This window comes from Myotis davidii, unplaced genomic scaffold (genome assembly GCF_000327345.1).
Source record: "Myotis davidii unplaced genomic scaffold, ASM32734v1 scaffold934, whole genome shotgun sequence".
Taxonomy (NCBI): Eukaryota; Metazoa; Chordata; class Mammalia; order Chiroptera; family Vespertilionidae; genus Myotis; species Myotis davidii.
In genome coordinates this window covers 1,015,305-1,026,654 of record NW_006285798.1, presented here as the reverse complement: position 1 = coordinate 1,026,654, position 11,350 = coordinate 1,015,305, and the positions used below count along the sequence as shown (strand labels likewise).

General features: G+C 55.6%; 1 protein-coding gene across 1 annotated transcript in view; it reads left to right on the top strand.

The window, feature by feature from the left end:
* SH2B1 (SH2B adaptor protein 1) overlaps window positions 1-8,871 on the top strand; it is a 9,222-nt gene extending 351 nt beyond the window's left edge. The window contains 9 exon segments of the mRNA XM_006779354.2: window positions 1,390-2,046; window positions 2,049-2,419; window positions 2,892-2,993; window positions 3,165-3,256; window positions 3,343-3,518; window positions 6,847-7,050; window positions 7,236-7,447; window positions 7,581-7,752; window positions 8,480-8,871. Of these exon segments, the coding sequence (XP_006779417.1) occupies window positions 1,479-2,046; window positions 2,049-2,419; window positions 2,892-2,993; window positions 3,165-3,256; window positions 3,343-3,518; window positions 6,847-7,050; window positions 7,236-7,447; window positions 7,581-7,752; window positions 8,480-8,856 (2,274 nt within the window). The 5' untranslated portion in view covers window positions 1,390-1,478 and the 3' untranslated portion in view covers window positions 8,857-8,871.
* The last annotated feature ends 2,479 nt before the right edge of the window (window positions 8,872-11,350 follow it).

The window sequence follows — 11,350 nt, the reverse complement described above, 5'->3', positions numbered from 1 at the left end:
GGGGTGGGCCTGTGCGCGGAGGTGGCCTCTGCCTGGAGATCGGTTTCTCTTCTGTGTCCGCACCTCTTGGCTCGGGCCCCTGTGCTCCATGACTCCGGCATCTCCTGGCTTCGCGTTGGTTGGGGATGGTCCCTGTGCTTGGAGCACCTGAGTGTGCAGGGCCTGGGCCGGGGAGGAAGGGGTGGGGGTGCTGCCTGTGGGTCTCAATAGGAGGCTGAGGTTTTGGGGAGACTTTCCCGAGCTACCTTCACCCCAGTCCTGGTGCCGCTCATTTTTCCAGTGTAATAGGGGGGAGGAGCGCTAAATTCCATGCCCAGCTCTGCCGTTTGCCAGTTGTAAGACCTCGGGAAATCTCTTCCTTCTCTAATTTCTCTTTTAGAAGATTGGAACCCACAAAGATAGCAATAATGATGGTCCTTTATTTTGTGCTTACTTTGTGTCAAGCGAGATACAAAAACTGAAGCTCAGAGAGGACATATAATTTGTTCAAGATTACACAGCTAATAGGTGTCAGAGGTTGGATTTCACCCCAGGCCTGACTCCATAAGCCGTGGCCTTAACCAGCAGGCTAGCCAGCCTTTAGGGCACACTCCCCAGTGAGAAGAGGGAGGTGGAAAGGCCGAGGATCCCCCCCTCCCTGATACCTTTTATTTAGTTTGTGACCAGCAAACACTTGCCCTGACCCGACCTCCTAGCCTTTCCTCACCTGGTGCTGCTGCCTCTGAGCTCCAGACTGAAGGGGCAGCAAAGAAGTGGGCTGTGACCATTGCAGGCCTTCTTCACACAGGCCTTGGGTGCTGGGCCCTGGGGTCAGCTTCCCAGACAGTTGCTGTTTCAATCCATCATCCGTCCACCCTCCTCAATGAGCAACCTCCCTGAGAGCTGGACTTGGGGACACGTGAGGCAGGGTCTCCGAGCTCTGTAGGCCTAGCTCCTCCTAGAGCTGGGGCAGTGAGGCTGTGGCTGAGGTCGGTCCAGCGAGCCCCTGAAACCTTTCTGGGCCTCCGTGTCCGCGTCTGTTATAGAGGTTATTAAGGCTCCCACGGGGAAAGGTAAGAACGGCACTTGCGAAGCATATGGTACACATCGGAGGGTCTGTTGTAGAGAAGGGAGATGACTTTTTAGACAGCCCTTTATCGCTCCTGGAACCAACGCCTGGGAAAGTGGGTTGGGAAGGCAGCAGGGTGGGTGCAGCTAGACCTCGGGGAGCCTGCTGGCTGGGGCTTGTGGGGTGCGAGGGTTTTGGAAAGGGTAGGGAAGCAGTTGCTGCCCTTCCCCATTGCTCTCTGATGAGTCTAGGCCAGAGCGGGGAGTCTGGCTCGGGTGGGGCTCCGCCCCCAGTCCCACCTCAGCGGTGACTCGGTGTATGTGCCTCTCTTTCTCCTGCAGCTGCTGCCGCTCACCCCGTGTCTTCTGGCCGCTTCCCTCTTTGCTGCCCCTCCCCACAGGCTCCCCCTCTGCACCTCCTGGGGACCGTCATGAATGGTGCCCCTTCCCTGGAGGACGGGGCCTTCCCCTCTCCTCCTCCCTTGCCACCGCCCCCTCCCCCCAGTTGGCGGGAGTTCTGTGAGTCCCATGCCCGGGCCGCTGCCCTGGATTTTGCCCGCCGTTTTCGCCTGTACCTGGCCTCCCACCCCCAGTATGCAGGGCCCTGGGCCGAGGCTGCCTTCTCCCGCCGTTTCGCTGAGCTCTTCCTGCAGCATTTTGAAGCCGAGGTGGCCCGGGCCTCTGGCTCCCTCTCACCACCCATCCCGGCCCCTCTGAGTCCTGGTGTGGAGATCCCGCCACATGACCTGTCCCTTGAGAGCTGCAGGGCGGGCGGGCCTCTGGCTGTGCTGGGCCCTTCTCGATCATCTGAGGACCTGGCCGGCCCCCTCCCTTCCTCGGTCTCTTCCTCTTCTACAACCTCCTCCTCGAAGCCGAAGCTAAAGAAACGCTTCTCCCTCCGTTCAGTGGGTCGCTCTGTCCGAGGTTCGGCCCGCGGCATCCTGCAGTGGCGGGGGACCATGGACCCTCCCTCCCCAGCCGGGCCCCTGGAGACCTCGTCAGGCCCCCTGTGTTAGGTGGAAACCGCACCTCCAACTCCTCTGGTGGGACTGGGACCGTTGGCAGGGGGCTGGTTAGTGATGGACCATCCCCGGGGGACAGATGGACTCACCGTTTTGAGAGGCTGAGACTCAGTCGGGGAGGAGGGACCTTGAAGGATGGGGCAGGGATGGTGCAGAGGGAAGAGCTGCTGAGCTTCATGGGGGCGGAAGAGGCGGCCCCCGACCCAGCCGGAGTGGGCCGGGGAGGAGGGGCAGCGGGGCCCACCTCCGGGGGAGGAGGGCAGCCTCAGTGGCAAAAGTGCCGCTTCCTGCTTCGAAGTGAAGGAGAAGGAGGCGGAGGAAGTCGCCTGGAGTTCTTTGTACCACCCAAGGTGAGACCCGGAGGAGGGGTGGCTGGGAGTGAACGGTTGAACTGCCAAAGTGGTCATCGCCCACATGCTTACTTTGTTTTTTCGTTTGTTTGTTTGTCTTTTATGTTTTTATTGATTTCAGAGAGGGAGAGAGAGGTAGAAGCATCAATGATGAGAATCATTGATCAGCTGCCTCCTGCACGCCCCCTACTGGGGATGGGGCCCACAAACGAGGCATGTGCCCTGACCCAGATCCAACCATGACCTCCTGGTTCACAGGTTGATGCTCAGCCACTGAGCCAGACTGGCCGGGCTTTGGATTTTAAAGCTAGCTCCTGACTCTGAGCTAGGAGCTGTGGGCAGGACTGAAGGAGTAGTGTTACTCCTTTTGCCTAATTCCCTTAGGGTGTAGAAGGAAAGGTGGATCTCTGGAGGGAAGGGAAAGATGGTCTTTACCCACCAAAGGTCTGGGTCTTGTTCTCTTCCAACCTAGGCATCTCGGCCTCGGCTCAGCATTCCCTGCTCTACCATCACGGATGTGCGGGCGACCACAGCGCTGGAGATGCCTGATCGGGAGAACACATTTGTGGTTAAGGTGGGAGCCGTGAGCTCCCCTGCCCCCTGTTGGGGAGAAAGCATTCAGTACAGAACCCTGAAGCTACAGCCCTTCTGGGAGCAGGGGGGAGGCAGGATGTTTTTGTTCTCATTAGGGGTGCCTTAGGCCCTAGGAACTGGCAATGCCGATGGACCTGCCCTTGTCCCATAGGTGGAAGGCTCCTCAGAGTATATCCTGGAGACAGCTGATGCTCTACATGTGAAGGCCTGGGTGTCCGACATCCAAGAATGCCTGAGCCCGGGGTGAGGAAACCAGGGGCTGGGGTGGGAGCAGCCTGTCCTCTCACCTGGTGACATTCCTACCAGCACCATTTTCCCTGTCTCTGCAGGCCCTGCCCTGCTACCAGTCCCCACCCCATGACCCTCCCACTGGCCCCTGGGGCCTCATTTCTTACAAGAGAGAACACAGACAGCCTGGAACTGCCCTGCCTGAATCACTCAGAGAGTCTGCCCAGCCAGGATCTACTGCTGGGACCCAGCGAGAGCAACGACCGCCTGTCCCCGGGGGCATGAGCGCCTTAGAGAGCTGTGAACCTCAGACCCGCCATGTAAGACCCCCTGCTTTGGGGCTCCAGGCCCTCTCTCCAGCGTAAACCCTTTCCTGCCTCTCAGCTACCCGCCCCCACCCACCAAATGTTTGTCTTTTGTCCCAGAACATGCTAAGCCACAGTTTGCCATTTAGGACCATCAGCATCACCGCCCCACACAAGCTGCAAGGAAACTCCTAGCCTGCCTTCTCTGCCCAGCCTTGCCACCTTTCCCGTGAGCCTGTGCAGACCACCACTCTGGCTGCAGATACGCTTCTCGTCTCCTAGCTTCCAGAACACTTTGTACACATCTTTGTTTTGCTCTCTGTGTCTCTGTGCATGTGTCAACGATACCAATGTTCTTTAATTGTACTTCTTAGCCGGACTAAGCACGTGCATACCCTTACCCACACACATAAACACAGACTTGTAAATCTGCCTGACCCAGCTCACCTTTCCACACTCCACTACACCCTTTCCTCATGACCCTCTATTCTGAGTTTCAGGGTCACAGTGCCTAGCATATAACTAAAGGCTGTGTTCGATGAGTAAAACGAATGATAGAATCTTAAAGCTAGAACAGACCCTACAAGCCATCAGTTCTAATTCCCTCTGTTCTTAGGCAGCTAACACCAGGGAAGAGAAATGGCTTTCCCAGTGTCACCTGAGCGTCACTAACAAAGATGGGCTATGCCAGCTTGATGCCTGAGCCACTGCGCTCCACCCTGCACACATACTCATCTGAGCGGTGACCGTGTGCAACATGCCCGCCTGCCACTCGGCAGATATTCGGGAATGCCCTGGTACCTGCCTGGCTCTTTGCTAGGCTCGGGCAAGGTGGGGGTGCAGGCATGCCTGAAATTAGCTCCTTGCCCTCCATGGGCTCACAGTCTAGCTGAGCAGACAAGACTTCTAAAAAGCAGGGCTTTAAAATGGAGAGTTTGTGCTTAGCGTTCTCTGAGCGGCACAAGCAAGAAAAAAGTGCCTTGGGAGCTCAGAGGAGGAAGAGAATCAGGGCTAGAAGGAGGATTTAAATTTTTTTTTTTTTCATTGATTTGAGAGAGGAAGAGAGACAGAAACATCAATAATGAGAGGAAATCATTGATTGGCTGCCTCCTGCTTGTTGACCGAGCCTGCAACCCAGGCATGCGCCCTGACTGGAATTGAACCTGGGACCCTTTGGTCCGCAGGCCGATGCTCTATCTACTGAGCCAAACTGGCCAGGGCATAGAAGGAGGATCTTTGATGCCTCTGAGAGTTGGCTTTGTCCTATTGACCAAAAAAAGGACCCCCCCCCTTTTTTATTTTGCCAGGGCCTGGGCAGGACCCCCATTTAAAGAAAAATGTTTTTATTGATTTCAGAGAGGAAGGGAGAAGGAGAGACAGATAGAAACATTAATGATGAGAGAGACTCATTGATTGGCTGCCTCCTGCATGTCCCCTACCAGGGCTGGAGCCTGCAACTGGACATGTGCCCTGATGGGAATCTATCCATGACCTCCTGGGGTTCATGGGTTGATGCTCAACCACTGAGCCACAAGGGCCAGTCAAGTTGAGACCCCCTTTTTAAAAAATTTTTGTTTTGTTAATCCTCACCTGAGGATATTTTTCCATTGATTTTAGAGAGAGTGGAAGGGAGGAGAAGAGAGAGAGAGAGAAACATCGATGTGAGAGATATACATCAATTGGTAGCCTCCCACACACGCCCTGACCAAGGCCAGGCATTCAGCCTGCAATCTAGGTACATGCCCTTGACTGGAATTGAACCAAGACCCTTCAGTCTGCAAGCTGACACTCTGTCTACTGAGCCAAACCAGCTGGGGCGAGGGACCCCTTTTTAATGCAAAAATATTTGTCTCCATTTCTGCTGTCAGTTCAAAAGATAGTGGCTCCATGGCTAGTGTGTCTTAGTGGTCAGACCATCAGACCTCACACCAGAGGGTTAGGGTTTCGATTTCCAGTTAAGGACACATACCTGAATTGCAGGTTTGGTCCCCTGTCCTGGTCAGGACACGTGCAGGAGGCAGCTAATTGATGTGTCTCTCACATCCATGTTTCTTTCTCCCTTTCCTTCCTTCCCTTCCACTTTCTAAAAATCAGTGGAGCCCTGGCCTGTTTGGCTCAATGGTTAGAGGGTTGGCCTGGGGACCGAAGGGTCTCGGGTTCGATTCCTGGTCCAGGGCATGTACCTTGGTTGCAGATTCCCCAGCCCCGGTAGGGACACATGCTGGAGGCAACCAATCAATGTCTCATGTCAATGTTTCTCTCTCTCTTTCTCTTTTTTTTAAGATATATTTTATTGATTTTTCACAGAGAGGAGGGGAGAGAGAGAGCGAGCCAGAAACATCGATCAGCTGCCTCCTACACACTCCCACTGGGGATGTGCCCGCAACCAAGGTACATGCCCTTGACTGGAATCGAACCTGGGACCTTTCAGTCTGCAGACCAGTGCTCCATCCACTAAGCCAAACCGGTTTCGGCTCTCTTTCTCTTTTTCTCCCCCTCACCCCTCCTCCTTCCTTCTCATCTCCCTCCCTCCTTTCCACTCTAGAAATTAATGGAAAAAATATCCTAGGGTGAGGATTTAAAAAAACAATAAAAATAAATGGAAAGATATCTTTGGGTGAGGATTAAAAGCAACAACAAAAAAGGCAGAGGCACTTTTGGATTCTAGGACCTCCTTTCAGTAACTGTAACCCCTGAGCAGTGTATGAAATCTAAGGTAGCTATTGGTGGAAAAATATCAGGGTCTCTGCCTGGAGAAGGATCCAACATTTCAGCCACCTGACCCTGCCAGTCCACACAGGGCGGACTAGTGGGAGGTGGCCCAGGCAGACCACTCCTGTCAAAGAGTAGCTTCTCTAGCCCTAGCTGGTGTGGCTCAGTGGATAGAGTGTTGGCCTGTGGGCTGAAGGGTCCTAAGTTTGATTCCAGTCAAGGGCACATGCCTGGGTTGCTGGCTCAGTCCCTAGTAGGGGGTGTGCAGGAGGCAGCAAACCAATGATTCTCATCACTGACTAGAGGCCCTGTGCATGAATTAGTGCATGGGTGGGGTCTGGCCGGCCGACCCTATTGGCCTGGTGGGGGGAGGGGCCAGCCGGTCCCGCCCACTGGTCAAACTCGGGGTTGAAGGAACAGTTTACAATTAGCCTTTTATATAGAAGGTTTCTATCTGTCTCTCCCTCTCCCTTCCTCTCTGAAATCAATAACATATATAAGAGTGTGTGTGTGTGTGTGTGTGTGTGTATATATAATTTTAAAAGTAGCTTCTCCAGTTCTCAACTTTGCCCTCCTATTTTTTTCCAGGGGCATATGGGGGCCTCTCAGACCGCCCTTCAGCATCCATCTCTCCTAGTTCCGCCTCCATTGCTGCCTCCCATTTTGACTCAATGGAACTGCTTCCCCCAGAGTTGCCACCCCGCATCCCCATTGAAGAGGAACCCCCAGCTGGGACAGTTCATCCCCTCTCAACCCCCTACCCATCCCTGGACACTCCAGAAACAGCCACAGGTACCAGAGTTGTGGGTGTGGTCTGTGCAGGCATGGTTGCCCACCTCCCTGAACCTTGTCCTGGGCTCCTGAGGGAGCTGACCCAGGGGAGGGAAGTGACACAGGAAGGGGAAGCCAGGCTCTTCTCCCAGGATGGGGGAGGCTTCCTTGACACCCAGCTTTCCCTCCCTCTCTCCTTCCTGAAGGGTCATTCCTGTTCCAGGGGGAATCAGAGGGAGGTGAGGGGGAGCAGCCCCTCTCAGGGTATCCTTGGTTCCACGGGATGCTCTCTCGACTCAAGGCTGCCCAGTTAGTACTGGCCGGAGGCACCGACTCCCATGGTGTTTTCCTGGTACGTCAGAGTGAGACGAGGCGGGGCGAATATGTCCTCACTTTCAACTTCCAGGGCAAGGCCAAGGTGAGTGACTGAGGAAAAGGCCTGTTCTCCACAGGGAGCTGGCGGGCGGAGTGGGGACATTGCCATCAGGGAGAAGTGTTCCGTATTGGCAGGGGCTTGGGCTCCTGCTTCACCTCGCTCATCCTGCCCTCAGCACCTGCGTCTGTCGCTGAATGAGGAGGGCCAGTGCCGGGTCCAGCACCTGTGGTTCCAGTCCATTTTTGATATGCTCAAGCATTTCCGGGTGCACCCCATCCCTCTGGAGTCTGGAGGCCCCAGTGATGTTGTCCTTGGCAGCTATGTTGTGTCCTCCCAGCGGCAGCAGGGTGAGCAGAGCAGGTCTGCAGGGGAGGAGGTGCCCGTGCACCCAAGAAGTGAGGAGGTGTGTGCGCCAGAAAGGTGGGGTGGGGGCCTGTGAAGAGGAGAGGCTTTGATGGGGAGAACAGGGGCCTGTGTGTTGGGGTTTCAAAGGGAAAAATGTATGCCGAGGAGGTAGGAAGGCAGAGGGCTCCTGCTGGAGCTGGGAGGAAGTTGAGAGTGGGTTGGTGCATTCCCATTCCATCAGACTCCTCTGTTCCATCATTTGTCTGTCTCCTAGATACACCGCCCCATGTCTTTGCCCTTCCTCATCACCTTGCCTTGGGCCTGCCCTTTTGGGGAATGCTCTGTTTGATCCCCCTCCCTCTTCCCTTAATGTTTGATGTCCCTGTCTGATCTCTCCCTTTTCCCTACCCCCACGTCCCATCTGTCCCCACGTTGCCCCTCCCCCCCAGGCCGAGAGCAGGCCGGGAACCATGCAGGGGTGTGCGAGGGAGATCGATGCTACCCCGATGCCTCCTCCACCCTCATGCCCTTCGGAGCGAGTGACTGTGTGTAAGTGTGGTCCTCCTCTCACCTCCGCCCATGATCCATCTTCCATGGATTGGGGGGTTGCTCAGAAGATGGGATGTGGGGAGATAGCACATGGCTCCTGGGGGGGATAGTGAAGGGGAGGCTGCTGCAAGAGCTTGCCACCCTCCACAATTAGTCTGTCTTCTTACCATTCCTATCCAGAACCGAACACCTCCCACGACCCACCCCCACCCCCTGAACCCCCTTCATGGACAGATCCCCCACATCCTGGGGCAGAAGAGGCGTCGGGGATGTCAGAAGTGGCAGCAGCAACAGCCACAGCAGCCAAAGAGAGGCAAGAGAAAGAGAAAGTGGGCAGTGGAGGGATCCAGGAAGAGCTGGTCCCCGTGGTTGAGCTGGTCCCCGTGGTTGAATTGGAAGAGGCCTTGACACCAGGCATGGAGGTCCGGGGAGGCCCTGGATCTGGTGGGGTCCCCGAAGCAACACCGATGGTGCAGCTCCAGCAGTTACCACTAGGGGGCGATGGAGAAGAAGGGGGCCACCCCAGAGCCATTAATAACCAGTACTCCTTTGTGTGACACCCTACCCCCACCCTTTCCATTTTCTTTCAGCCCTCAGTTCCTGAGACGGGGGCTGAGCAGGGACATAGAGGAGCGGTAGGAATCCCCTCCCCATATGCTTCCTTACCCTTGATGGCCAAGGGCATATATGTTGGTACAAGAAGAGGTTCAAGAGTCCCGTTAACTCCCCAGTTCATACACTACAGGTGCCCCGTCCCCTGGGGAGGGGATTTGGGCTCCATTACCTCTCCAAGGGGCTCTATGGTCAGCCCCGCCCCTGGGGGCCATTTCCCCATTATCTACCCCCAGCCCAAGGAGGGGTGAGGGGGAAGGGCTGTCAGTTAATATTAAGGTGGTTGTTGTTGTTGTTTTAAACAAAATGGAGAAGCATAAATAAATAAAGGGTTTATCTCAGTTCATCGTGGTGACTGTGGCCAGTGTTTGCCATGAGGGCTGGGACGGGGTCAGGAAAGTAGCCCACTTGAGTTGTGAGCCCCAGAGCTGAGCGGCTGGTCCGATGAAGTCCCTTTGCTCCCTAGTCCTGCACTTTCTGTCCTTTGCTTCTTGGGACTGCCGTGTGTGTTGAGCCAAACAGTGCTTCTCGGGGTCTCCAGGCACGTTCTCCTAACGAGACAAGACAGTGAGCCGCAGGACCAACGATCTCCAAGGACCCTTCCTGCTCAGAATTCTTCAGTACGGCTCCCTCCTCAGGGAGCAAGCTGGCAGAGAGGCCATGGGGCTGGGCTGGGCGTGGGGCTGTGCTGGGAGAGACTTCACACACAGTCTGGCTGCAGAGGGGCCCAAGGCCAGGCTGACGCTCCCCTTCCCAGAGCCAAGCTGGGAGGTGGAGGAAGATGGCAAAGGACATTGGCTTTGCCTCTCGCTTGCTGTGTGGCCTTGGCAGTGTGTAGCCCCTCCCGGCCTCAGTGTCCTCATCTAAAATAGGAGGTTGCGTCTAGGCGGGAGCTACTGACATTGCTTGCTTGACCTGGATAATGTTTCCATTGAAATTTCACATAAAAGTTCAGATGATTGGCTTTTCTTGAAAATCAGATGATCCAGCTTCATGCAGTTGGTCCACCTTCCGCATCTCATCCCCGCAGACCACTCACATGATGTGCCTTCCCTGTGGGTATTGAGTCTGCAACAGCTCCCGCCCTCCTCGAGTCCCTCCACTCCCAGCCAAGTCCTTCTCTAGCCCAGGCTCTGCTCTCTGGGCTGCACTGTGCCCTCCAGTGGAAGGCACCCCTGGGCTTCCTGGCTCTGCGGGTGGTGGGTGCCAACAAGGAAGGGCCAGATTCTGAAGACTCACCTATTTGTTGTTAATCCTCATCCCACATTGATTTTTAGACAGTGGAAGGGAGGGGGAGAGAGAAACATTGATGTGAGAGAGACACTGACTGGTTGCCTCTCCCACATGCCCCAGCTGGGGCTGGGAATTGAACCCGCATCCCAAGTACATGCCCTTGATGGGGAATCGAACCCGAGACCTTTCGGTGAGAGGGCCAACACTCTAACCACTGAGCTCACCAGCCATGGCAGACTCTTACCTATTTTGCTTGGCCCTCTCCCCTCCCCGCCTCCATCCAGCACTGCCTCTTATCATTCTGCCTCTCCCTTTTCCTTTCACGCCCCTCAGCCTCTGCCCCCACCTCCTGGCCCTTTCCATGCTTATGACCTTGCTATTCTGGGCCTGTGTCCTGTCGGGAGATGGACAGGAGACAGCTGGGCTCACAGGCCACCCGGCTTTGGGCTAGCCGGGGGAAGCCTGCTGGCTCTCCCCGTTCTATCTAATCCCTGGGACTCCCCCAAACCTTGGCCTTAGGAGAATGGGGATAGACTTGGCCTTGTAAAGGTGAGGATGGTTTGGGGATCTAGGTGCTATGTATTCTAAAAGTGAGATGGTGAGGAAAGACTGGCACCCCAGTGTAGGCAGTGTAGGGCCTGATCCCCTCCTAATCTAGCAGCAACTGGTGCTGCGAGGCTCCCCCTCCCTCTAAACTCTGGCAGCCTCTGGGACTTGTCTTCTGAAGGTGGGTGAGGAGGGGTACATGGACCCCTCCTATACCCCAAGATTTGCATGTTTTGGCTGGAGGAACCTAAGAGACGATTTCCCTGTAAGCCTTTCTGGATGGTTCCACTCGAGTTCAGAACTGGTCAGGGAGTGGCCAGGCTCTATCTCCACATCCTTCAGAATTGGACCTCTCCCATTCTAAGCATCCGACATAGGAAGGGAGAACCAGCTCGGCTTGGAGACCCCAGTGGGAGGAATCCAAGAGCCAGTGCCTCATTGCTCAGCCGTCCTCCATCCCTGTTCACACCCCGATGATGATCCCTTGCGGCTCTTGGCTGGTGGCTTTCCCTCTCTGGCTGCAGTCCCCCCCCTCTGGGAAGTGGAGGGAGCTAGAAATGACTAACCTTAAAGGGCCCTGTTGGCAGCAGCATCCTGTAAAGCCTGCCTCCTTTCCTCAGCTCTCAACTCCCTTGAAGCTGTGATCAGTCTCTCCCCCTT